General features: G+C 34.9%; 1 protein-coding gene across 1 annotated transcript in view; it reads right to left on the reverse strand.

The window, feature by feature from the left end:
* Positions 1–27514, reverse strand: part of TAPT1 (transmembrane anterior posterior transformation 1) — a 44231-nt gene extending 16717 nt beyond the window's left edge. Inside the window, exons 1-7 of the mRNA XM_009580740.1 lie at positions 27488–27514; positions 23035–23153; positions 18147–18170; positions 9841–10003; positions 5821–5956; positions 4855–4952; positions 4630–4699 (exon numbers count right to left, since the gene is read on the reverse strand). Of these exons, the coding sequence (XP_009579035.1) occupies positions 4630–4699; positions 4855–4952; positions 5821–5956; positions 9841–10003; positions 18147–18170; positions 23035–23153; positions 27488–27514 (637 nt within the window). The remainder of the gene's footprint in view (positions 1–4629; positions 4700–4854; positions 4953–5820; positions 5957–9840; positions 10004–18146; positions 18171–23034; positions 23154–27487) is intronic.
* Between the last annotated feature and the right edge of the window lie 360 nt (positions 27515–27874).

Raw genomic sequence — 27874 nt, forward strand, 5'->3', positions numbered from 1 at the left:
CTGTCTTGTATTTGTTCTGTGAAGTAAAGCCTAAAAAAGGATTGCACATAGCCAAATCAGATTTTAAATACTTTCACCCCGCCTACATCAACCCTGCCATTCCAATTTGAATGGAATTCTATGCCCATATTAATAACACATTCTGCCCATCTATAAATCCTTCTGGAAAATGGAGACATTCAGTTTAAAGCATTGATAGCCACAGAGACTCGAAATTTAATTGCCAATGTGCCAGAGAGTATCATCACTTTTGAAAAACATGTAGAAGACTACTGAAATGGGTGTGATTGGAAATAAAGGATGTTCCTAGGACAGCACTGCATCTAGTATGGACCAGTGTAATTGATTAGGCAACATCCCAAACAATTGATTACTGAACTCATTCAGGAAGGACCTGAACTCTGAAGAACTTAGGTACTTTGCAGTGGTAACTAACAAAAAGGGCACTGAGATCCCAGGTACAGAGATCCAGAAGTAGCACTTCTATTCACCTGGGTAGAAAATAGTCTTTAGAACACCTAATTATTTCCTTCCAGGTTCCCTGACACATTATGCAGGAATCCTTAATCAGGAAGGAAAAAACAATTTTGATCATGTTAATCCCACTGTTTATATGTTTAGATCAAAAGCTGGTTATAAATCATAGTGTGTAAGAAGTGAAGCAAGATCTTTTGGTTTACATCTCAGCAAATCCTAAGCAGCTCTAGTGACAACTACAAGTGACCAGACCACAAGAAAGGATCAAATACTGAACAAAGAATCATCAAGGAGGCACTGCTCTATCTTAAATGTACTCCTGCCCCCAAATCCCTCATCCTTAAGATGAATAACTGGATTAGAATAATGGTATTAAAAAAACTAAAGCCACACGAGAAAGCAGTTTGAATTCCAGAGACTAAAGGTAAAAATAAAGGCTGTTCAATATTTTGATCAAAGCCAAAGAGACTGATAAATGGGGAACAAAGCAGAAAGAACAAAATTAAGAAAAAAAAAAGAGTAAGAAATTATAAAGAAAAAAGCTGAAGTTCCTAAAGCTTCAGAATAAATACGTTAAATTTTTGAGACAAGAGATTTAAAAAACAAGGAATAATCTGGCCAAACAGCCAACCGAAGCAAATAACATAATGCACTGCACCTAATGTACTTCTTCATATGACGTACAATTGTGTTTTGTGAAAAATTTAGTTTAGAGCACAGCGCATAAAGGAAGGCAGCATGTTGGGCTTTCAACAACAATGAAAGAGCTTCTCTTTATAATTTTGGTCTCCTTTGGAACCCTACAAAATTAGTTTACAGATAATCTATTTCAAAAAGAGAATATACTATTTAAATTTAGGGAAATATGTCTTCCTGGTACAACAAATACAACAAATATGTCTTCTGTATAGAAGTCTTTTCCAATGGCCACAGCGTTTAGATTGCCTGGGTATACACATAAATTTCCTAGTAAAAGTCAGGGTGACAATGCAAAAGCAGTTTTGCTGCAGCGACAAATCAAATCTGCAGGAGCAGATATGGTTGAAATCACAGATTCTGTAGCTGCAATCTCAAGCAGCTATACAAACCCCAAGATCTTTGTTGACCTCCTGCATCTAAAAGATAACAGGTTTGGTTTTATTAGATAACTGTGTAACCAATGTATATCTCATGGTGTGTTCAATTAGTTTTTATGTAGATGATTCACAGTTCTTTTAGTCCTGAAGTTTTAATGAATTAGCTATTTCAGCAGAATTTTAAATGGCCATACAAAGGTGAAAAGGATCACTGACTCCACTGACACTAAGTCCAGAACTGGAAATACTGGGAAAAATAGTACATCCACACATCAGCTTGCTATCCACAAGCCAGTGCTGAGCGCAATGCCAAGTGAAAAAGACTTCACGATTTCCAGATCTAAACTGGTAGCTCGATGGCGCTTCATACCCTGGTGTCTTACTACATAGCGTCTTCCACACCATGCAGAGCTCTGCAAGGTATTTCAATGCACGATATAGGACATGTCTTAGAAAGTACAACTGACACAGTTCATTTCTGTTTTCATGCTTCTATTCACAAGATTACTTGCTTTTGAATTCTATTTTTAACAACTTCTCTTGATCACAATGTCTACTCCTGAGGTCACTGATATCTTACTTTTCTGCTAGTTCATATTTTTCTTTTGATTAACATGTTAAATAAGAAAGGAGTTTCACCTATTCATGCCAAGTTCCTCAGATGCCTCTATAAGACTGACCTTATTTTTTTCCCCTCAACAATTAGTATATTTAGGTTCTGTGTACTAATCACTACCTTTTCACAGAATTTAAGCCATGTGTTTGAGACAATGGCAATATTTTGAGCAGATCCCCAGAAAAGGTGGGGCAAGGGGGTATCCATTCAGTCTGCCTAAGCTTACTCAGCTACTGTTGCAATTGCTGCCCTACAGCAGAGACTGCAGACCTGAGAAAACAGCTGGAAGAAACTGAGAGAAAGGTGGGAAAAACATGGGGGAACCTATATTTAGTGCTTTATTTTAGCAGTTAGTTCAGTCCAAGCATGCAGTTCAAGCATGTCATGTTCTACGACGCACAAGGCATTCCAAAGTGGAGTGCTCAGTCCACAGACCAGACTAGCCTCAGTTTCAGGAGTAGGATATAGCATTGGCACAGCATGCCAACGCACGATGCACTACCATTTCAGCTTCAGGAAATAAAAACATTTAAAGGATAACAAAGTTATCAGAGTACATAAACTGAAGCAATACTGATCCATCCTTACTGAAGCTGTGATGCAGTAAATCTGTTCAAGTTCAAAAGAGGTGAAAATCTCTCCTAAAAACCTGTCTACATTATTTATCTGTGAGAAAAATAACGTTGCTATTTATAACCACACTGAGAAGCAGTTCCAGGAAAAGTTATCTGTTTGAAGGAAATAAATTAGCTTGTTTTGTGCACTATTCTATGTATGTACTCACTTGCTTCCATCCCCATATGGTATAATGAATAGCATCACTTTTTCCACCAAGTGATAAAGGGAGACCTGATATTGCTATTGTGGGTCTTCAATAATAATGTCTAGCAATAAAATATTGATATATATTTCTTCTAGCATACTACTGCAGGTGCTTTTTATGGAGGGAATTACTAGCCATTTCCAATACCAGTCCCTCATTTATTTCAACATTTAAATCAAGAAACGATAGGAGAGCTAGGTGCATACGTGTAATTATTTTCTGCAAGTATTGTGACTGATGAGAGAAAATTTAAGAAAACTCATCTATGTTTTCTGTCAATATTTTAGTAAACGTCACTTTTAGATGTTCTCACTGTAAAATTAAATACATTTAATTTAAAAAATGGAAGTATTTAAATCTTGGAACCAAAAATACAAACTATTAGCACAGAATAAATACCTTATCAACCCAGCTGAGAAGAGTATTTTTGGGGGTTTTTAAGAACTTCTATGAGGTAGATTAAAATTTAGTGCTAATTTTTCTGTTATACGACATATTTAAGATTTTATGTAAACAGTCTTTCATCCAAAGCATCACAAAACAGTTGTGATTTAACATTTGCATGTAATATCACTGCAGTTTGCAGATGAATTAGGCAAAAATCACATCAATAACCAGAATTCAAAACCTGAAGCAAGCCTGCTGAAAGTTTAACTCTTGATAAAAAAATCCAAATCATCTGTTTTTAAATAAGCAGCTACATTTTTTTTTAACTTCTTGAACATTTGAGTTCTCTGGTTTAAAAAACTAGGAGTTGGAATGAAAAAAATATATTCTACTTTGTTTGCTTATCTGTATAAATAGCTTTGACCAAGAAAGTCATATGCACAAAATAAAGAAACAAATGTGTTCAAAGATCAGAAAATATTACAAGCAAAGAAACTCTAGTACAACCTTAAAGTGCAATCTTTCCTATTAGTTTTGAAACCAAGAATTCAACAAATATTTCAGATGGCTGATATCAGTATTAGAAAGGACCTCCATCAAAGGATACCTGTAACAGGTTTCCTCATGAGACACACTGAGTAAGAGTTCCCAAATTTCATACTAAGCAGCAACAGAGTTAAGAAGTGCCAGAAGCATAACATGTTTCCTAAGTACCCTCTACTATTATCTTGCTAGCATGTCAAAAGTTACAGTCATCTCTGGTATTTCCTTCAAAAGCCAGCTACTTCATCATTACATTCTTGACGGGGGAGGGAAACAGGGGAAATATTTCAAGATCCATCCTCAACTGCCAAACAACATGCATTCTGAGATCACCGGCAACACAGCACACTACAAAGTCAACTTTTTGAAAACGTAGAAGACTTCAGAGACTTCGAAGCATGGATATTTTTAATACCATAACTTAAATCTGAAATTCTTATTTAACAGTAACTTTAGCACACAGCCAATAGGTAGTTTTAGCACCTCAAATAAAAACTAGCCATTTAAGGAAAAACAGTGTTCCTAGAAGTGGAATCCCAGTTTCGTCCTACTGAATCAAACAGTAACAGGGCAGACGAGGAATTCAAGTCAGAACGCTCAAATTCACCAAGGTAAAGCTGTTTTAACAGTAATACTAAATAAATGAATAAATTAAAAAATCAGCCTCTCACTTCACATTTTCTCCTGATTAGCAAAGCTATACATACCGCTATTTGACATTTGAAAAAGATTGTTCTTCTCAAACTTCTTGAAAACACTTCCTTTTATTTCAACAAACTGCAATTTTTAAAAACAGTTAGTTAGTTTTTATTGATAAAAACGGATATAAACAAATCAGACAATCAAATAATACGCAAATAGACATATGATACACAAAGATGAAGGATGCTGAAAAAAATTAGGGTAACTATATAATAAAGCTACATACTTACATTATTAGACATCATGATGGTAAGCAGTGATTTATTGTGGGAGTTGAAGGCCACATTAAGGGTTGTTGCTTGAACCATTATAAGAATAGCATGCAGGACTAGACAGCAGAGTTAAGGAAGCATATTTGGAAATAATTTTTCAGCACAACAGTACTGAACAGCACCAAAAGTCAAATTATTTTGTTTCCAAAATTTAACAAAAAAGTTTCTCTGTCAACTAGATTTACAGCAACACAGTACTTAAACCTATGTAATGTACCCACAGTGCTCTGTAGCAGGTAATAATTATGTTAATTTTTCTTGTTCTAAAAGAGCCCAATGACATTAGTCAGGAGAAACAGCAATACAACCTGAAGGAAAAAAAAGCTGAGGTAAATAAAGATTCAGAATTAGCCTAAAGATTTCAGAGAAAACAGGTGGAAGTACAAGAATTCTAAATTCATCACCACATCTATCCTACTACGTATCTCTTTACAGATCAGTTTCATTAGTTCAATGTAAGGTTTCTTCACACTAAACTCATCTGCATCCTGAATATGCATGAGTTTATCCCTTCATTTCAAGAAAATGTTTTCAAGCTAGGTGTTTGTAACATTCCACTAAACAACAAAACCCCACTGTCTTCAAGACCCTGTGACGCAAAATACCCAAATACAAATCAGAAATCAAAGTTTCCATGAACTATTCAATTACTGTTTTTCATTTTACTACACATCGGGTATTAAAAAAGCTGTCTACTACTGCAGTGGTATACCATTATGAAGTTTTCTTTTTTTAAAGCAGGTTGAAAGGGTTTTTTCATTCATTTAAAAAACCTGTGGTACTGGCAATCTTACTTTGAAAGTAAAGGAATACTGATTTAGCAATACTATCAATTTTTCAAATATATTAAAATAAAATAATGCAGAGCAATTACTGTGTAATTTAATTCAGAAAATTTTGCAATTTACTGAAGAAAAAGGATACAGACATACAGCACTGCCATGAAGAAGTGAGGAATCACACCTATGTGAGCTCTTTTTCTTTCCTTAGGTTCTGTAGCTGTCCAATAAAGAGCATCCAAAATATCTTGTCCAAATGAAGAAAACAGACGATCAGCCACCTAAACAAGAACAACTTTTTACTGCCTTAAAGCAATATTTTTCTCTCCAACACTTGAATATGCCACCGTAAGTACAGCTCAACCTAGAAAAAGTTTCACATATTTATCACTTTCCATCTCTGTTCATTCCATTTCACTGTGAAATATGGATTTCACAGTGATATTGCTCCTTTTGTATACTCAGCAGCTTACTTCCCCTCTCAAATTTACTATCCCCTTTTCAACAGTATTTACAATATATAACCATGTAGCGCTATCTTAGATGCTTCCTTGGAAGATATTGAAGTTCAAACTTCAGCCTTTGATAAAGCAACATGTATGTTGTGTCAAACTACCCTAAATGTTTTTTCCCCATTTCTCTGGGTTTAAGAGGGGAAAAAAATAATGAAAAGTGAATTTAAAATGTGCGATAGGGAATAACATCAGCTTACAGGTACAAAAAGGACTGAAATTAGATTTGGCTATACTGTTTCCTTACATCTTGGAATAAAGTAGATACTCAATACAAATCTCTGCATAAAACAGAATTCAAAATTAAAAGTACTATAACACAATAACAAGTGATCAAGAGAGCCTAGAAATTCTGCCAAAAAGGGAAAATTAGTTTGAAAAAACTACAAACATCTGAAGTGTAACCCAAAGAATATATGCACAAGTAGGAAAAAGAACTAGCAGTAATTCTAAAGATAGGAAAAACTCGGACAGCAATCTGAGCTTGTAATTCAATACCACAGCAAGAAAGGTCACATGGAGTTCCACCAGTTCTCAACACTTTATCATCAGCAAGCATGTGAAACTGAAGATCATTACAAGAAATGACTTTTTTTCTGCCTATACACTACAGTTCAGTAATTTTAGAACTAAGCTGCACAGGACAACAAAAATAGCACTTCGAAAATTAAATTTGGTATCACAAGGCACATGTCTGTGCCTAAAAAAAAAAAGCTATCTTTCATTGCTTACTAACTCAACCGAACAGAAATAGTTAAATATGAAAAACTGATTACTTAATAAAGAGAACCGGGATTTCCTCTTACTGTCTTTCTGTAAGACAATTTTGGACATGTTAAAACAACATGTAGCAATGTAGAATTAGGTGCACGATGTACCTGCAAATATTGAATCACACCTACTAACTAGAAAATAAGTTCTTGAGACAACGTAAGTAAACCTAGATTTGGGATCACTTCCTGACTTTGTTAATTAAGAGTTCTAAAAGTAAAGATACTAAAGGGAGAGAAGCCATATACTTATTCAAGCCAACAGTTATTGAAGTTTCCTAAAATATGAAGGCTGAATTAAAACAAATTTTTAATTGGAGTTGAAAAAACTACAAACATCTGAAGTGTAACCCAAAGAATATATGCACAAGTAAACCATAGTGTATGCTACTCTTTAAGCATCACCTATGAAATAAAATGAACAAAACCATGAGCTGATGAATTATCATAAATCTGAAGTTCAAAAACCCATCAGTTTGAGAGATATTTACAGTGGTACTGTTTTCGGCTTTTAAATTTTGTAAATTAAGGTGGTCTGCATTATTTGGTTCCTGCTCATTGTAATGACCCGTTGAGTAATTACACCGGTGTAGTAACACCAACTACAGAATTCTTAGATTTTGGTAAGTTTTTGTTCACAATATTGTGAGGGTTTTAATAGAGAAAATGGTGGCTTTGCTTTCCTTTTTATTTAAGCAGTCCTTGTATCTTAGCTGACAGGATAGAAAATATTAAAACCCACCACACAATATTGTTGCTTGCTTTTCCAAATATGACTTACCTAAACCCTACATGCCGGCTCCAGGCTCCAGCAGAATTCCATGGTGAGTGCTGTCACCAGCGTAACGCACACTGGGGCTTCACAAGGAGCAGGAGCCGGTGGGTCTGAATCTAAAAAAGAAAAGTGTCATTTAAGCCAAATGTGCTGAATGCTCCCCTTAGGCTGTCTATCTGGAGCATTCAGCACATAATTTGAAGATTTTGCATTCCTCATATCTGTCCAGGACAATATTCCCTGGACTTGTCAACAGCCGAAAACATTAGGACATTGTAAACATCTCTGTTGCTTGGTGATTTAACTAAATTAAAAAGATCTTCCTATTTTGAAAGCTTGTGAAAATTAAAAGTTTATTACTTAAAAAAAGGCGTATTTAACAGTTCCTTAAAACACATTGCGTGCATTAGTAGCAAAGACATATAACAAAATTCACCAAAGTAGTCTAAGCAAGCCAATATTCAAATTGTTGAAAGCTGACTATCAACCAAGTCTTTCAGTGAGATCCCATGACATTTTCTGCCAATACTGTGGCTGCAACCTACCATGGTAAAAAAGCCCCTTAAAAAACATGCCCTCTGCTTGGCATGTTGAGTTTCATGAGACACCATGGAAATTAAATACCGTTTGCAACTTCAAAGTCTAATGTAATTTTTCTAGTAACTCTGAGTGGTAAGAGACTTCCCCCTCTCCTAAAAAAACAGAAACTCTGGCAGCACTTCTTAATTCCAATACACACTTCTGGTTCTGCCAAATGTAGCAAAGAAACTCAACTCTTCTCCTCTTCATTCAAAAAGGAATGGCACATGGCTTCCAATTCACAGCAAACACTGCAGTATCTCTTCAAATTACATGGTAAGCACATAGCGCTGTACTTTCTCAGCTTTAAGAGAAGTGACTTGAAGCAGTCTTGAAATAAAGAGAAATTACTATTTTGAGCACATGGATTTATTTAGTAAGTGATAATCACTCACAGATTATGGAACTATATATGGATGGATATTTCCCAATACAACTAAAATCCACATAGTAACTCAGTGCCAATTTAATATCTGTACATGTTTTTCAGCAAATCTAAAAATCAGAGGAAACAAAACCCTATGAATAAATAACTGAGGTGGCTTGTATGATATTTATTTCGCTTAGGATAATGAAGTGTGTTCCTTATGCAATATTTTCATATTTTATGAGGAAAGAACAAATGTCTTTAGACAAAATATTCAGATTTTGCACGAAGTGTAGCCCCGTTTTAGCAGTCTTCAAACAAAGATACAACAGATGTTCAAACAAGGATTAATATGTTATTCAGAGATCCCAGAATCCTAGTAGAGTAACTCTTGTGTACAAAGCTCTGATTGAGTCCTTTTAAGAGATTGTATTCCTAATATGTCCCATATTTGCAGGATGGAGGTAAGATTGTGGCTATGAAAACATTATTTACTTTGTGAATCACTGATCATACAAGTGCAATTAAAAATCTCATGCTTTACATTAATAACAAAACAGAAACAATTTTTTTCCCCAAAATTTCTCTTCATCTCGCCTCCCAAAACAGAATTTCCTTTTCTTGTTTCACTATATTCATATAACTTACTGTTTGTGTACTCAGGCTTTTGTCTGCTAGCCAGGACTGACACAGGTTAAGCAGTAACATGTGTCCTTGCATACAATGAAAGCTATACTTCCATAATGAAGAATTAAAAACCGAATTCCATGTCTTCTACCATATTCCTTCTCTGCTCTCTCTCAGGATCTTAACACTATTTCAAAACAATAGTTTCTACTTTTCCTCAATGAGTTCAAAAACTCATTCATTCCACTTCTTGCATTTCAGTTTAAGACATGTCTTCTTCCATTTCCAGTTCTCTATTTTCATTCAACTAAATTGATTAATAAGCTCCAAGAACTACGCAACATGAAACAGTATCTACAAAATTTATTTCTCACTAATTTGTCTGTTTCACTGCATCTAGGCTTATTATCATGGATGTGTGCACATTTGTGAGAATACGAGATGTACCATATTCTAAGTACAAATACTGTAATACAACAATATTTGAGAGAGTGTGAAAAAAGCATGCTTGATATTCTGATGCCAGCATTCTTACCTCAAGCATGTTATAGATGATGTAGAGCTTTATGACAGACTGTCCCCTTATCAGATGATACATCATAGAGTAGTCAACATAGTGCATCATGAAGTAGCAGATGACCAATATAACTCCTTTGAGAATGTCACATACCTGAGCAGGTTGTAGCAAACGTCTATCACTGAAATACAAAGGGGCAAAAAGTTCCACTAAATGTCATATAGTCACAAAATACAAATATTACCAAGTCAATAGGAATTTACAGAAGCTGTTAATCAAGCATATATTTCAATGTAGTTTATTACTGCCCCTTCCCCTGCCCCTCACTCCAACACGTAAGTAACACCATGACTGTGATACACACTCCTGAACAGGATCACATTCTCTCATCTGCCACATCCATTTAGGTAAAATACTGTATTTGTTGGGGAAGAGCTCCCACTTGTTAAGAACCTTCCGCATGCATGCCCTTTGGTTTTTAATTTACCTTCCCTCTTCCAGCCAATTCTACCTATCATTTTGACTTCCTCAATTACAGAAATTGTATTTGCTATAACCAAGAGAAAAAGAAATTAAGCAGTCACCTTCAATTTCAGTATAATGAACCAGATGCTGTTCCTACAGAACCATAATCTGTTCCTACAGGTTTTAAACACAATTCCGTATCTCCTTTTAGCTCTAAGCTCTGCAGCAGTAAATGCAAACAATTTGACATCAGAGCTTGAGGTTGATCTTGAACCAATGCAGAAGTTTTCGATCTATAGTCCCACAAGTAACCCAGAAAACTAAATGAATCATTACACAATTTCATCCTATAAACTAAAACTACAGGAAGAAAATAGCTTTACCTCAATTGTCACAATAGCAGCCATAAGCATAATGAAATTGCAAGGCAATAGACAAGTATTTACTTGTCTATTTACTTATTTCAGTATTAATAGGATGCAAAGCATTTTAAAAGCCCTCAAATTAAATCAAAAGGTTCTTTGAGAATTAACTATCAAAAAATACAGAAATAATTTCTATTATATGTATTTATTTTTAATATACACGGAAAGCCTTTTGCAGAAGTTAAAATTTCACAAAAGTCAGAACCAATTAGCAGAATGCCAGTTATGAATTTTCATTTTCTGTATTCTTAAATCACTAGGTTATCCAGAGATTAGACAATGCTCCCATAAACTGGTAATACATTTAGAAAAAAATTAGAGCAAGATGATAAAAATTCATGCTGTTTTTAAAAAAGTACCCAAACAGTTACTTATGACCTCTGGGAGTCAAGATATTCTACAGACCTTGCAGACAAGTCAAAAATCCCAGCTACCTGACTCATTCTATTTAAATACAACATCAGAGCTAGAGTGTTACACTTCGTGTTTCTTTGCGGTCTTCCATTCAAAAGAAAAAAGCCCTGAAGACAATATTCATGCATTGTAACACTCACAGAACCACACAGTGTCATTCTACAATGAGTAAATAGATCATGCTCATTCTAGGAATATGAGCAAGAAAGATTCCAGAACTCTCAGATTTACAGTATTACACTTTGAACAGAGAGCAACTACTCCTTTTATTACATACTTTTTACTGCATAATCTGTATTAGAATTAATTATATTCTGAATAATAGAATTCAACCTGGTCCAGCACACCAGAACTGCTTAGAGTGGCTTTCTCACCCTAAGACACGCTTTCTTGCTCTCAGAAGTCATCCAGTAACAGTAACCAGGCCACATTTTATGTCAGACTAAGTCCTTCACAAAAAGCTTCAGTGAATGTTCTTCCTTTTTTTTCTTCCCCCGAATTGAGTTTTAACTGAAAACACCAATTTAAAAACTTCAAGAAAATTGAAAGTGTCCATTTGCCTGCTGCTTGAAGAACCTATGACTACACCCTTGCATGACACACAGAAATCAATCCACCTTCTCCAAGCCGCAAAATTACATTTTGAAAGTTTATTGCCCTATTTAATTACATCGGACTTGAATGATTATACTTATTTAAATATATTAGCACATATTGAAACATTTACAGTATTTAAGCAAGCCCATGATTATGATTACCATTCATATGCTGAGTAACACAACATGTTTCTTTTTCTCCAACCTACTTCAATTTTGGAAGTGTACTCAGTCATTTCAGTACGAGTCCCCCAGCCAACACTCATACGCCACAATATAGATTGGGATAAAGTGGTAAAGATATTATTACTCCACAACAATAATGCCAGGTCTTAGCATTTGAAAAAGAGAATCAGAATTTGTCACTCGGAAAATTAGCGTCTTCATTCTTCCAGCCAACACCTACCTTATCATTAGAGAAGTAGTGAGTACCTGGTAGAGAAAACCTGACTAGCAAGAGAGACACCCAATTCAAAAGTCTGTATTTTAAAAGTGCGGCGAGGTACCAATTTTTACGATGGGATGGTCTCTTGTTGAAATGCACTAGTAAGCAGAAGCTGTTTATGAAGTTTCTGAAGCAGTCCAGAAAGATTCTCAGAGGAAAATGCTTTGATGTCCACAAATCAATACAGACTGAAAATTATAATGTTGAAGGTTTTCCGGCTTAAAGATAACATCAAAGCTGTTCAGCCACCAGTACAGTCATAAGTTGCAGTTATTCTGTACTGTTAACCCTACCACTCTTCTGCTTGTGTTGATTTTCATCAGTATGACTACACTCGAGTAAAATCAACTCAGGAGAAGCCGATGTAAAAGCAGATAGCAAGCATCACAGGGGAATACAAACTCTAAGAACAGACTACACAATCAAGAGCACAACGGCTCTTCTAAAGGTGGTCTCAATTCTGAAAACTAACTCAGGAGAACAATGCCGTATTAAAGTGCGTTCAAACTTGCACACGGCATCGTATACACTAGAAAGATGAAGATATTTTGAGAATGTGCTGTGTACAGAACAAATTGAGTACCACCACGATTCAGCTCAAAGGCTGCCCAAAAGGGTCAGATCAACTACACTTGATGGCTGTGCCTTACAGGAATTAAGCTTTTATAGAATAGAGTACACTCAAATAATGTTTTTAGAGAATTTTACCTCTCAAAGCGACTTGAATTTAGTTTCTCAGTAGTCTGTGTATCTAGAAAAAACTGCAGTAAACACTATATTTTTAGTTAAAATGTCAGAAAAAAAATGAATACACTCTATTGATGTTCTATTCAAAATCATGCAATAACTTCTTGAGAAGCAGAACCAACTGTAATGCTGTGACAACTTCTTCAAAACACATCTTTAAAAGAAGTCATAAAAATATCCTCACAGTTTCAATTTACTCAGTTTGATGACAGAAGAGCTATCAGCATCTCTAACTCCTAGTCAGTTCAAGGGATTATTGCAAAGGCTGAGTATAGAAAACTGTGTTCTAGAAAGTAAAAAGAGTAAGAGGATCCTGGCATTTAAAATATATTCCAGTGTTCTTTCATTGTACACTAAGAAAGACCCCTTCATATTGACTAGGCAAGTATTCTATGGTCTAAAACTAATGTGTTTCCGATTGAGAGAGATTAATCATGACTACTGCATAAATCCACAAAAGCACTTTTATTGCAGCAGAATCCTTTTCCGCTCTGGCTAATAACATTTACAAAAGGATTTTGAGGTGTGGCTCTGAACAGAATATGGGATAGGGATAATTACTTCCTACAAAGACAAGGAAATCAAGTAAATGGATTAAATCTAATGTTTTGTCACCTTTTGGCAAATACAAAGAACTAACTGCAAAGCCTGCAGTTATGAAATGATGTAGTCAGTGTTCAGTGAGAACTGAACATTGCAGCTTTAGTATATGATCAGGCTTACATTGGTTCAATCTGTATTTGTCACAAATCACTCCTATCCTTCGCATTAAACTGTTTAATACATATACACACACAGAGGCTGATGTGATTATATGCCTGTCATAAAAAGTCTTAGCCCACCCATTGCACACACATTTTCTGCATTCTTTTTTCTCAATGTATGTTTCTACTTATTGTCTCCAGTAACTACTCAGTGCCACCGCTGGAAAGTAGTTTCAGAGCAATCTTGAGCACTAAGTAATCAGACCTCGTGATTAATATCACATACAAATTCATAATGCTGTATTCATCCACACCATGAGTACTACACAATCTCAAAAACAAAGAATAAAGCCAGTATTGGCCAAGCTATGACAACTATACAAAGGTCAAAAAACAAGAAGAAATACATAGCATAGTGCTGATAATACTTTCAATATCTCATTTGAAAGTAGAGAGCCAAGAAGTAAGAACTAGACAATATTGAGCTACTGTACAACTCTAGAAACCACTGAAGAGAGATATCAGAAGTTGAAATAGCTTAGCTCATTTCAGAAGACTTCGTATTTTTACAGTTATGCATGAAGTGTGACAGAATACAGAGGGAAAGATTTCACATGAAAATTAGTTATCGGTGTTTTTTTCTCATGAGTGAGAAAAGGAGAACAATAAATAAAGAGCATAACAATTATCTTATTTTATATTTAATCATTCCGGTTACAAAACAGTAAGCAGTAGAATCTTTCCATAGAAATCAGCTGGTCTTTTTCTTCAAAGCTATCCCAGGCATACAGTGATGCTGCAGAAGTGAATTAAATATTACTTTCCCGGCTTTTAGAACTCCGCTCTTAAAAGACAGTATCATGAGAGCCTTTGTCCAAGATGCAGTTCCCCTAATATCCTACTGGATTCCAGAAATAATGTTATGTGAATTGTTTCACAATTTGGCTGATTACACAGCTGAATATAATTTAAATCACAACTTTCACATCTCATAAACCAGTAAATATGCAGATTCAGGGCATTTTGACTGTCCTTCAAATATGCCTTATTAAGATACACGATTTCTGTCTTTTCACCTAATTATTTTCTGCCATTATTCCATTATTACTTCTAACATTTTTGCTGTAAGTCATGCTCTCCAAGATGCTCTTTACAGAATTTTACAGTGGTTTCATTATGCTAAGCCTTGAGTTCCCACGTTTAGCCGTACAGACTAGTCTACCAAGGAATCATATTTTTAAATTAAACTTCTTCAAACATCAAAGTATCTTAACAGTAAAGAGTAAGGCTTATCCATTCTTTCTGTTATCTGCTACATAAAATCTCGTTACTACTGCTGAATACATCGAGCTGCTTAAACATGAGATGATTCTTCAATCTGCATGAATTCAGAGTGAAAATCCAACCATTCGCTACAGATAAACGCTCTCATACTGTAACACTAACTAGCAAATTAAGACAACACAGAAAAAACACACACAGGGACTTCAATATTCTACAGCATGTACTTAACACGATGTTCAAGCTCCTCAGCCTTTGGGTACATTTACCATTACGTTTACTAATTGACAGAAAATCTCCACTGAAACAAGCCCTTGTGTCTCCAAATAATATAATTATACAAATGCAGGCTTAAGGAGATATACAAGCTTATTATTCATTTTAATATAAGAAAGTGATGTGCAAGCCTTACTACTATACCTCCCTATTCCACCACAGCATGCTTCTGTTTCAGCCCAGTCAATTAACAAAAGCAGAAGCATGCCAAGCTCAATGCTTATCACGCAGTGTTTGAGGCAATTGAAAGTGAAACTACCACAAAATTTATACAGTGCGCTGACTGACATCAACCAAGAATTAGGAATTCAGAAGACCGGTCTCTTACAGAAAAAATTACTTTTTTCCACACAATTCATAAGCTCAAGGTTTAATACTCATTCTTCAAACTTTCCAGTTTATGGTTCACCCACCTTGAGACACATTTAGACAGTGTGAATCCAAGTCTTTTCACTAGAAAACCACTGGATCTGTGTATGTCCTCCCCATTTAGAAAGCTAAAAAGAAGCAACTTCCCTTACAAACAGTTAGGAAGAACTTACTATTCTATAAAATTAAATTAAAATACTATCAAATTAGAATAGTACTAAATATTCTGGCTACCCACAAATTTGTTCTACACATTTTAGGAACAACAACAACAAAAAAAATCTGAATTTTTTTCATGATTACTTGTAACATTTGTAAGAAAATCCACTCTAAGTGTTACAAAATTAAAATTCAAACTTATTTCAAGATATACGTAAAATAGCTACCCAGTGAAGAAAAATTTGGTGTGAAAAACAGTGTTCATCATAAGCAATCTCCTTACACAAGTGAAAGTTTAAGGACCGAGTTACCTGACTGTCATTTTCAAGGTATGTCTATTTGATACCATACTCAAAAGGCCATGATCCACATTTCATATAGTAATAAGAGTTCTGTCTCCATCTACTGATTGAAAAACATTAGTTCAATCATTCATAAGGGCTATGACCATATAAATGGTCATACTCCCGCTATAAAATGTTGGTGACTGTTTCAACAGAACAGCATGTTGGATTTCACAGTATTTTTCCTTTAAGTTATTAAAGAAGCAAAAGAGCTCAAGGCTTTCAATGTATTGGCATCTACCCCACCAATCCCTTTTTTGTTCCAACAGCTGTACAATTAAAGTTACTTAGCAACAAGTAGAGCATTATTAAAAATAAATCACAGTTTACTGATACTTGGCTTTAGTATGTTACAAATCACAAGTAGCTAATGCACAAGTTTGCTTAAGTGACTGACTTCCAAAACAAACAAGATTGGGTGTTAAGCATTTTAATAAGCCTTTCTTATTGAATTTAAAGTGGTTAAACCATTTGAAACATAAAATGCACCTAGGACAAACAGGAATTCGTTCTTACTGTACAAAAAACTCTAAAAAATCTCACTATAGTAGTCTATGGTATGCTTTTCAGCAACTGTCATTGCAAAATGAACAATGTTTTCACTGTATTGTATACAAAGTAATCTGTAGAAAAGTATACTTGTCTGAGTACTTAATTACTTTAGCATCCGATGCATAAGCACTCTGCATATATTATTTTAAACTTAACTCTGCGCAGACTGTCATATGCTATCATATGACTTTTTTACTTTTGTCTTTCAGACTCTCTGGTGTTCCTCAAATCCTCATTAGTCTGATTAGATACGGTTTTCCAGTCACCTTGTAGAATTTTGGTTGTTGGTTTTGGTTTGGGTTTTTTTGGTGGTTTTTTGTTGTTTTTTGTTTGCTTGTTTGTTTTTAAACCGACAGGAATTCAATACATTTTTCTTGCTTAATTTTACAGTTTAAAGATGTCCAACAGGATGACTGCATTTTTAACTGGTTCCTTTAGTACCGTCTCATCCAAATAACTCAGATTACTCTAAACAATTACTCCTTCATAGTTAGCACAAAGTTTCCAATAGTGATGTCACAGATACAGTAATTTAAAGATATGAACATACTATCATTGCAATAACATCTTAGATGGATAATTTAACCTTAATAAAATAATGAACTTAACCATCTGCATACCTATATATTTATAAACTCTTAAGATAACAGTATTATTTTTACAAATATTATACTTTACACTATTAAAAAAACCTTTTCATTTATATAGGTTTATTGGCTAATAATGCACTGAAGTAGTGTTTTAGCACTGAAGTTACAAGTTTGAGCAAGTATTTTATAGCAAACCCCTTCTAACTGTTTTATGTATTTAATATTAACACTTCGAAAAAGTTAGACACCACTGAGGTTTATATTAATTAATATTTCAGTTATTGAAACGTTGATCTAGATAAAGTTTTGTTTAGATGTCTTTTCTTTCTCCATTTTCACATCACAGATACTTGTATGAAAACTGAACTGTGGGATTTTGTTTTACGTGTAGATATTTAGTCTTGATCAAAGTCTTAATCCTTCAATGTATCCTTCATTAACGAACTGTGGTATTGTAAATTCCTAATCTTATATGAAGCATTAACAAGAATTATCAGATTAACACATAAGGGGATATTTTCCTGTTAGCATACTAAGCGAAGATGTCAGGAAAAACAAAACCCAAGCAAGTTTGTCTGAAGGGCATACTTGCCCATATAGCTACATGCTAAGAATTTTCAAAATGTGCAAAGCGATCTATTAGAAATATTTTCCTACAATTATGGTCAAGTTTGGAATTAAGTTTGGCTTCAGGAAGAAAAGCTGTTTTGATCAAATCTAATATCCAGTTTGAGACTTTAAAAAGAGACACAGCTTACAGTATGCAGTATTCACTGTTGTAAAACTGTGAGATATACAGACTAAGTGCTGATAAAAATATGTCCCAAATGAGGAATTCTAAGATTCGGAGAGCTGAGTTTGCCAAGATTAGATGGCATTTAATTTCTCAAACAATAAAAAGCCTCAACATGCACACAACACAGCAAGAGACCATGCTAAGAATGAAACAAAACCAACCTTGCTGTTAGGCCCCGATGAGAGCTGTCTCAAAATAAATAAAAAAAAAAAATGAGGTTTCAAGTAAGTGACGAGTAGAATTAGCTTTCATTAAGCTTTTACTTTTTTAATAACAGAATCAACTATAACAACTGAAGTCAGTAAATGAACACATGCTAAACTGCTGTATTTTATTACGCAGAGAATCAACTTCGAGTCTAATACTAAGATACCTGGCAATGAACTTTCAGAACTCCCCCAAATTTATGTTAAGCATTACAAAAAACTGCTTGAAGTACACACAAAAATATAGCTATGAACCTGACTGAAGCATTACTTCGAATAAACGCAAAAAACCTTAAGGCACTATAAACTAAGTACAGCAGGGGCTATAGTTTTTCCAAGATATCCTATTTTAAATTGGGCCGAACTGGTCCACAGGCACTCTATGTAAAAAATGTTTTAAATCTATTAAGATCACAACCTATTTCCACAATGATGCAAAGTTACATATGAAAATATACCTACCATAAACAGCACTGAATCAATTTTATGTGTTGGTTATTAAAACTAAGTGTTGGTCTCTCCTTTGAAGTATGTTGGTTAATTTAGTTACACTATTCATTTGTAATCAGTCTTTTTACTGATTACATGTAGATATGTGAATTTGGCTGACAGCATAGAAGGAAAAAAAAAAAAAAAATCAGGATTTACTCACCAAGGAGGAATCCCTGTGACACCACATTCCATCCTATAAAGGAAGTGAAAGTGCTCTTCCCTTCGGTCTGATTTACAAGAAAGAAAGAAAGAGAAGGTTGTAATGTTGCTACACTATGCACTGTTATGGAAAGGAGAAAGGAGTACTTGATCTGAGAGTTTACTACAGAAAATACTGAATGCACCTGCCTTTTCCTGGTTGGTAGAAAGCCACACATTTTGGTGGACAGGTGCACTACTTTCTCAACGAACTTAACCAGACAATAGGAAGTTTATGTATTTATCAGCTACAACCCTTAGCAAAAAAAAAAAATTAGGCTTGGGAATAAGTGTGCAACAAAGGTTCAAATTTATTTAATAACCTGATAATATGAACAAAGAAATAATGTCCATAAGAAGAATGCCAGTATATTTATTTGGTTTGGTGTGTTTGGGGATTTTTCCCCGAGATGCTTTCTTTCTACACTTTCTTTCTTGAAGTAATGCTGTTCTATTTATTTCCTACTGAAAAGCGTAAATCTATGATTTCACAGGAAGGCAATGGGAATTTTAAGAGGTACATATAATACAACTGAAGTTAATTATGTTATTGCTGACAGGACCTAAATTCACTTATTTCAGGGAGAAGTGAGCAGAGTAAAAGAAAAACAGAACACATTTATAATCTTTATCTATTTCCACATGGAAGAAATTTAAAGATCTTGTCAATCAATCTTCATGTATAAGAAAATTCATAATCTACTTCTGTGTTTTCTTGAAAAAGCTAGAATTTGGAGGGGGGGGGGGGGGAAAGTCTCACTTTCCGTAATAAGTTCCAAGTCCTTACTTGCTTTGTGGACAAGATGTAAAATGCCTTTAAGCGTAATTAAATTGGGAGTCCCATCAGAGTTTCACTAACATACAATTTTAGGTTTCATATCATGGTGTTTTTCAAATAATACAGAAGAGCTTTTCCACATTCCCACAAGAGCTTTTATTGGTGTGCAACATATTTTCAAGAAAAACAAAAAGTTAGCTCCATAAAAGTGTTTCAAAACAAGCAGAGAGATTAATCTGCCCAGAATCTCTGGGTCTGAGGTATTAATAAAAAAAAGTGTCTGAATTGTAAAAGGAAACCGTACCTTTCAATCACAGGTATAGTTCTAGGAACCTATCATCAAGGCCTCTAATTCTGAAGAGAACTCCATGAGGTCCACTTCTCTCTCTACCTTAGATTTGTTGTTCCAGCGAAGTATGTGCTTTTATGTTGTCCAAGAATATAATAAAAAGAGTAGTTTATAAGATTTGAAGAGAATAATTTAGGAAACTTCCATGACTGGGAAGAAAATACAGCAGAGCTGATTTTTTTTTTTTTTTGTAATTTCAGAAGATGCAATTTAATTTTGTGAAGTGTTTGTTAATTTTTTTAAGAGCACCCTACTATTTACAGAGCATAGCAATAATGAAGTTGCACCTGCCAAAACCACGACCATCTGATGATTCAGCCTCTGCCAGTTTGACCACAGAATTTAACCAGCAGTTTAGTTTACTTAACGACAGTCTTGGATTCTTCTGACTGAAGTTTTCAAAGTTTTAGAGTCTCTCTAAAATAGCTATGTTAACACCAATATAGCTCCGAAAAATACACAGAACTAAATTTACTCAAAAGGAAAGATCAAGTGATGAGGAAGATGACTTAGCAGTTAAACCGAAGCACTTACACTGTCTAGGCAGAAAAAGGAAACAAATTTCTTTAAGATACATTACTCTTTGTTCCCTTTCAAAGCTCTGTAAAACAGAATATTAAAACATGTGGAAGAGGCTATAAAGCACTCCCCCTACCTTTAAGCACTGCACACAATACCATAGACAGGAATTAGCCCATCTTACATAGGATGTGGTTTTATCGTTTTAAAGAAAGAATGGGTAATACAATCTTTTTCTACACTGAGAAGAGCAGAAAGAGTTATGAGGAAATAAATGAACTGAAGAGTAAACTGGGAGGGAGACAAAACACTCACTGCTCAATCACTTCACTGAGATGTTGAGAAAAAAGTCAAGATGAAGGGAGGAGCACTTTTATTTACTACACAGAATGGAATATGATGTGGCAGGTTCAAATAACAACTAGTCATGTCTCTCAACACTTACTTGACATTTGTGAGGAAGAGCAAGATAAAAGATAAACAGCCACCTGCTTTGTAAGTACCTTTTGTAATTACAGATGTGTTTTACCTATTGAACTCTGTTTTGTTACAAACACATAAAAATGTATTTCCTGAGCTAGAAGAAAACCCCAAATCTTTTTTGCCATAACAAATCAAGTCAGCCTAACTAGAAAAACAACAGAAAACCCCAAAAAGCACAGTGCAGGCTCTGAATATTTGGAAATAAGAATCATTACATCTGAAAAAGTTCCATTACATACTATAAACATGAATTGTGAACCGTTCAATAAAAAGCCACCAACTTTAAAACATTAATGAATCAGACAAAGCCTCAAGTAGTAAACAAGTAAAGAGATTCTAGGGAAATTAATTCCATAAACGTTTGAGAAAACTGTGACAAAAGAAATTGCTTCAGGAGCTGTTACAAAAACAAAGTCGCCTTCACTCAAGATGATCTCAGTTTCACTGCATCTTACCTGATAACACTTTAAAGTTAACATAATCAAATTGAGTAGATTAAACTGGATTCTATCCTGCCTTACACGCTAAAAATACTGTCAAGCAAGCAGGTTAAGTTTTAACACCGCAGGTGTGTGTACATATATATACACACATACACACACATGTGTGAGTGTACATGGTATTTTCAGTGTTGCTGTCTTCAGTATATTGAACAACACCCAAAACCAGCAACTGGTCTTTCAAATTTTTAATTGTAATTTCAGAAGAGCAGAAAACTTGTTTAACAAAAACAAAGCTGAGTTTATAAACAAGGAAGATCAAAGTAATAGGTTAAAATCCATTACATTTACCTGAATTTTAATATTTTAGCAGTAACATCCATACAGATATTCACAAACAGGCACAGAATTTGACTCGACATCAGGTTAAAACTAAATAGCTGTCTTTTTTTTTTTTAAACACAGCTAGGAAAACTCTTAACATAATGAAGTCTGAGATTCAGCTCAAAATTAACAGCACAATAAAGTATTAGAGACTGCCACCTAGTGCCTATGTCAAGCATCACCCTATTACAAACATTTCAGCTTAAGACTATACTCTAAAATATTATTTATGCAACTAGACTAGCGTTTGCTCTAATCAGAACATACATTCTAAACTATGCATCTAAAAGCACTTCACATATAAAAGACTTAATAATGCAAATGCAAGCTACTCAATTTAAATAAATAAATGAATCAGCTACCATAAATTAACTTACAAGTTTGGAGAAATCCAGAACGAATACCCTGAGGTCCTTATTTATTCAAGGAAAAATTATAACATCAATACAAATACTCCTTTCCTTTCAGGTTACTCTTAAGGCTTACATAATCAGCTTTACCATGAAGTAGCAACTCTTATCAAGGAAATTAATTCCATCCAATTTTTGATGCCTATGCCAGAAAGGCAAACCAAAAATCCTATGTATTAACAACTTCTTCTTAGCATTGATCTCAACAAAAAAGCAAGGCGTTAAAATCTAAAATTTGTTAATATTATTCTGATTAGTTAGTCCCATCCAATTACTCCCTAAGATTCTTTAAAGGAAAGAAAATAACACATTTTATACAGGGATCCTTTGGGCAAAGTTTACCATGGAAATAAGGAAAACTTTTGTTGTAAAAAAAAAAAAAATCAAACTTTTGTTTCAATATCAAAGAGCCTATCAAAAGACATCAGCCAAGTCATTAACTGAAGTCTAAGAAATCTTAAAACACTGTTCAAATAGATGTTAGTCAAAAGAACAAAACTACAGGGTAAGGTTACATCTCTGTCCTTTACTAACCTGAATATGCCTAAGTGGTGCTGTTATCAAACTGTTGTCTCTGAAGGAAACAACGACGACAGTTAGTGACTGGTGGCAAAGCTTAAAGGTCCCACACACACCTTTGCCTTGACTAGTTTAGACCAAAACGTCTATTTTACAGTGGAAGAAGTCATTAGTAGTTCAAATGGCACTGAAAGGCCATAAAATTAAGCACACGCATAAACACAGAAACATTATTTAAGAGTATCAACACCTTTTTCTTGAATCAACTTACCGTAAGCCATAGCAAGGCAAAGTGATGAACCGGAACATTGCCAGAAAAACTCTCAAAGGAAGCAGGGTGAATACATACAGAAAAGCATCCAGGCACAAAAAGATTCCAAAAAACATCAACTAAATTACAAAAATAAAACAGAAGTATGTTAGTAGTTTATAGAGAGTTACAAAAAGTTTATAAAGAATTATATTATTTTATGAAAAACACATTTACATAAGACTAATTAACCAAATAAGCACAATACTCTCACTTGTTCAATCAGCTGAACTGTAAGAAAAATAACATGCTATGCACTTGGAAGACTATTCAGCAAAAATTCTGCTCCACAAGGTCCAAGCAGCAAGGCTTTTGCAGACTTCCATGGCTCACCGAACTCAGTCTTTATTGAATAGATGAACTGCACTTGGATATAACTGTAGCTCATTTTCCAATGGTGACTTTCCTCTAAGGTTACAAAAGTTAATGTTTTTAACCTTAGGAAAAAAATGTAGAGCTGTGTGTTCATGTGCACACCCATTTTCTGCCTACATCCTTTTTTTTTCCCCAAAAAAAATTTTTTTTACCTTGTTAGTTTTCTATTGCACAGCTAATTACAGCTGTGATAGCTCTCCTTCAGAGAATATTCACCTTTTTCATGCAAAGACAAATATAAAATATGAAAAGGTAAACTTCCAGTTGCCCTTGGTTTAAATGCTTTATCCTTAATTCACATAAAACAGTTAAAGCCATTTAATTATAGCCACAAGCCAAGCAACTCTATGATAATTAAACTAGACCTAAACTCTGCAATTAGAAAACTCTCATATACCAGACTCTTCCCACACGACATTCCTTCTTTATCTGCTCTTTCAATATATATCTAAGATTTACCTGAATGGGACTCTAGGCATACGCTTTTATGCCTCTGTCAGACCAGAACTAGTGTTTTTTCCTGCAAGGAAAATCACGTAAAAAGGCAAGCTTAACTGGCTGCACAATTAAGACTAACAACATCTAAGCAGGCCTAGATATCCATAACAGATATGCATTTACATGTGAAAGTTGTATGTATTGCTGATGGGAAAGGAAGACACTGGTTTGGGGGGGGGGGTGGAAGTAAACCAAAGCACAAGTAAATTACTTCTATCTCCCACAATCTGCCTTTCAAAACACCTCGTCAGCTTGCACAACAGCCAGCTCAATGTCCAATGAGCTAATGTCACTGATACCTACCTTTCTCTCACTCTTACCCCTCACGCATCCTTGTAACTTTGAAAGCAATCCCGCAGAGTATATTCCAATACATCTATCTGCAAGCCATATAAGATGACTGACTCAGGCATAAGAGCACTGCTATCATCTCTGAGCTGTTGCTTTCCCTTATAACACTATTTCTACCAATTCTGCAGTCTGTACCATCACGACATCAAGGTCTCCTCCCTGATATTCACTCATTCACCTCCAGTACCATTTTCTAAAATTTCAGCAGAGTGTTATCATTCAAAATTCTCAGGAGCCATGGTTACAAATAATGGACAAATTCATGCATTGCATATAAAGAAATTTTACCTATTTCTTTGCTAACTTTTAAACCAGGTGCTGAATATCCAAGCACTGAGGATGACTGGAGCTGAACATGCATCTTCCCCTTTTTTTTTCTTTTCTTTCTTTTTTTTTTTTTTTTTTTTTTAAAAAAAACTCCTTAACCCAAGCAAAATAGAAAGACAGCCTGTCATTTTGCCCCTGTATTCTTTGAGGGCATCTTTACAATCTAGAAAACAATTCTGCATCTTCTTTTTTATTCAGACAGACTTTTTCTCTGCCCAAGTGTAATCACGGTTTTTCCCATTCTATAAGCTCGTGTTAATATTTGCAATTATTGTTTAATGTCCTCATTTTCTTAATTTTTTACAACATTGCACTTGCACACTTACATGCATCCATTGAAATATAATCAGCACTGAACCTTCCACTCATTTTTGTAAACCTTGTTTTTGCTGCTACATTCCAGATACTGAGGAGCTAACAGAAATGCTTACAGAGCTTTTCCATCATTGTAACTATATTTTAGCAAAAGAGCGCAAAGTTTAATTTTGAGATCAATTTAAAAGTGTTCCCTTAAAACCGCAGGAATAGAGACCACCTTTTCATTTAGTATAAATAATCTATTACAATGAAGAGCTTCTACTGAAACTGCACAAAACGCTTGAGTGGAAGTAACATTTATATTACAAATTATCTACCTTCCCTAAATAAAAAAGGAGTATTCAGAACAACAGAACAACAAAAAAAAATACTACCCTTTTAACATCACACCCCACTCTAAAATTATGTACATGTAATAAGTGCATGTTAAAGAATAACTCCTGAGATTAGGCTTTGATAAATTTATTCCAGTTTATTCTCACTCTACCCGATTATGATTTTCATTCCTAGTCTGTAATTATACTCTTAAGTAGTAAACAATACAAGCCATTAAGAAAATTCTTCTCTTCCTTTCCTACTGTCTCACATGCTTTATTTCAATTAAGCAGAGTTTTGAATCACAGGCAAGTGATTCCTGCAACAGGTGATGATCTGAACACTAGTTTGCTTTCTAGGTGCTCATCATCATACTTTTTCAATTTTTTCAACAAGTATGATTCAATTTGATATAGCTAGTATGTACAGTAGACTAAGCCCATGCAAAGAAGTAACAAATTTATTTCATAACCTCTCTGTAAAAAGATAATCATCACTTTTTAAATCTATCTGCTTATACTCAGTTTTGTATTCTTTCATATTCAAAGTACAGACTGAAGTTTGAATTACCATGCAAAACCCATCAATTTCACCACTTACAGCATCAACCTTATTTATAAAAGACTCTTGGCCTTCACTAGTTCTTACATACTGAAAGTTTTATTGGGAATCTATGGTGATGATCCTTCAGAATAATTTCCGTGGCTTGGAGACGGCACTTAATAGTCTACATAATTACAATGGAGATGATGTAGAACTGCTATATTGTTCAACTGAGACTTTACCATAATTGGAATATTCTACCGTAAACTGGAATGGGTAAACAGTGAAGATGTGAAGACACCATCCCTGGAGATGTTCAAAGCCCAACTGATCTGGTCCTGAGCAACCTGTTGTACGTGACACAGCTTTAAGCAAAGGCTTGGACTACATAATCTCCAGAGGTCCATCCCAATCTCATCCATACTGTGATTTTCTGCAGTAACTGACTGGGAGTTTAGTTTTGTAAAACCAGGTCTCATCATGGTCCGAGGATGAATTTAATGATACTGAAGCGGGAACCTGAGTGCTGCTGACAAAGGGTATCCTACTCTCCCTCCCTCCTCCACTGCTTTTTCATCTTTCTGCCCCTACTGCAAGCTATACAGCTCCCCTTCCGCCCTTGTGTAGGTTCTGGATTCTCAAAAATATTGGCTGAGCAATTCAGCTCACTATCCTAGCAAAGAACAAAAAGAGCAAGAAAAGTGAAGCATTCACTGCTGAATTATGAGCTGATTTAACTCTGAGAACGGTCCAACAAGCACCACAGCTCATGCAAAACAGGCAGCATGCATAAGGCAGGAGACTGAAGTGGGAGGAACAGTGAAACAAGACTTCCTTCAACATAAGTTAGAGTTAAATTGATTTAGCCCTGCTGTGTAACTTCATCCCTATAGGTTTTGAGAATTTTAGCAATATTACTTTTAATGTTACTGTTACACTGCAGCCTAGCCAAACCTTATGACCAATGTTGCCTTAATCCTCATCCTCGAGCATATTCCGGCGGCCTCCCATATCTGACACACTCTCCTACAGGGTTTCAAAATGGTTAAGCCAGAATAAACATTACAGCACTGGAATTGGCTCACTGCAGGGCCAGAATTACATCTAAGCTGACATAAACGAGGTGGAAGGAATGCCTCAGGAAGGGCCATAGCACTGGGATAGAGAGGGAAGATGCAGTAAACAGTGGCAAGAAGCAAAATAGAAGGCTATGAAAATTAAGTCCAAAACTTTAGACAGAAACTCATCCATCACCGTATTTTTAAAGGACTGAAATCTTCCCACCCTCAAAACATTTTAGACTGGAAAGATCTTTAAAACAATTTTTTTTTTAAATGTAAAATTACATTTTGCAGCAGAAAGTTTTCTTTTGCTTAACTATTCCTTTAAGGATCAGTGACATCTTTATGTTTGAATTAATTTGTCATCATCTGGACTTGAAAGTTAGTCATGTCCATTTCTGCTAATAACATCAACAAGCGGCCATGAGTTGCCAGCAGCAACAAGCAAACATAGGCAAAAAACCCCGAAACACAAATGTTCAAGTTACCAGCAGTGAAAATTAATCATTATAGATCTTTAAATCTTTTTTAGTAGCAAAAGTGTTTGAAAAATAAATATTTCTTTAAATAATTTAATGCAACAGATTTCATCTCTAAATTAAAACAAATCTTAAAGAATACTTCACCTTTTCCAGTTCTTTTGGTATCCGCATGCATGTGTATACTCTCTCTCTCCGCTCTGTGTATTTTGCTTCATTGTGTTCAAGGAAGTAACCTCTTGTTAGCTCAGCACTGATGAACCTCAGCAATGAAAGATCTACATTCAGGAACACACACAAGCAGAAGACACTTCAGGCATGACCTCCAAAGAGTGAGAAGACTACTATGCTTTTGTTACTTGCTACATGCTTCATTTACATCACACCTAACCCAGAAGGTTTCTGCTGATAGTAGCCAGAATGTCAAATAACTTGGCGTGGAAGGAGCTATATGAGAAGCAAGTCCTACGCTCTCCCATTCCCCTGTTGCCTCCCAACAAACAAAACAAGCTACTTTTCCCAGCCAATCATTTT

The sequence above is a fragment of the Fulmarus glacialis genome, unplaced genomic scaffold (genome assembly GCF_000690835.1).
Source record: "Fulmarus glacialis isolate BGI_N327 unplaced genomic scaffold, ASM69083v1 scaffold24166, whole genome shotgun sequence".
In the NCBI taxonomy this organism is placed as follows: Eukaryota; Metazoa; Chordata; class Aves; order Procellariiformes; family Procellariidae; genus Fulmarus; species Fulmarus glacialis.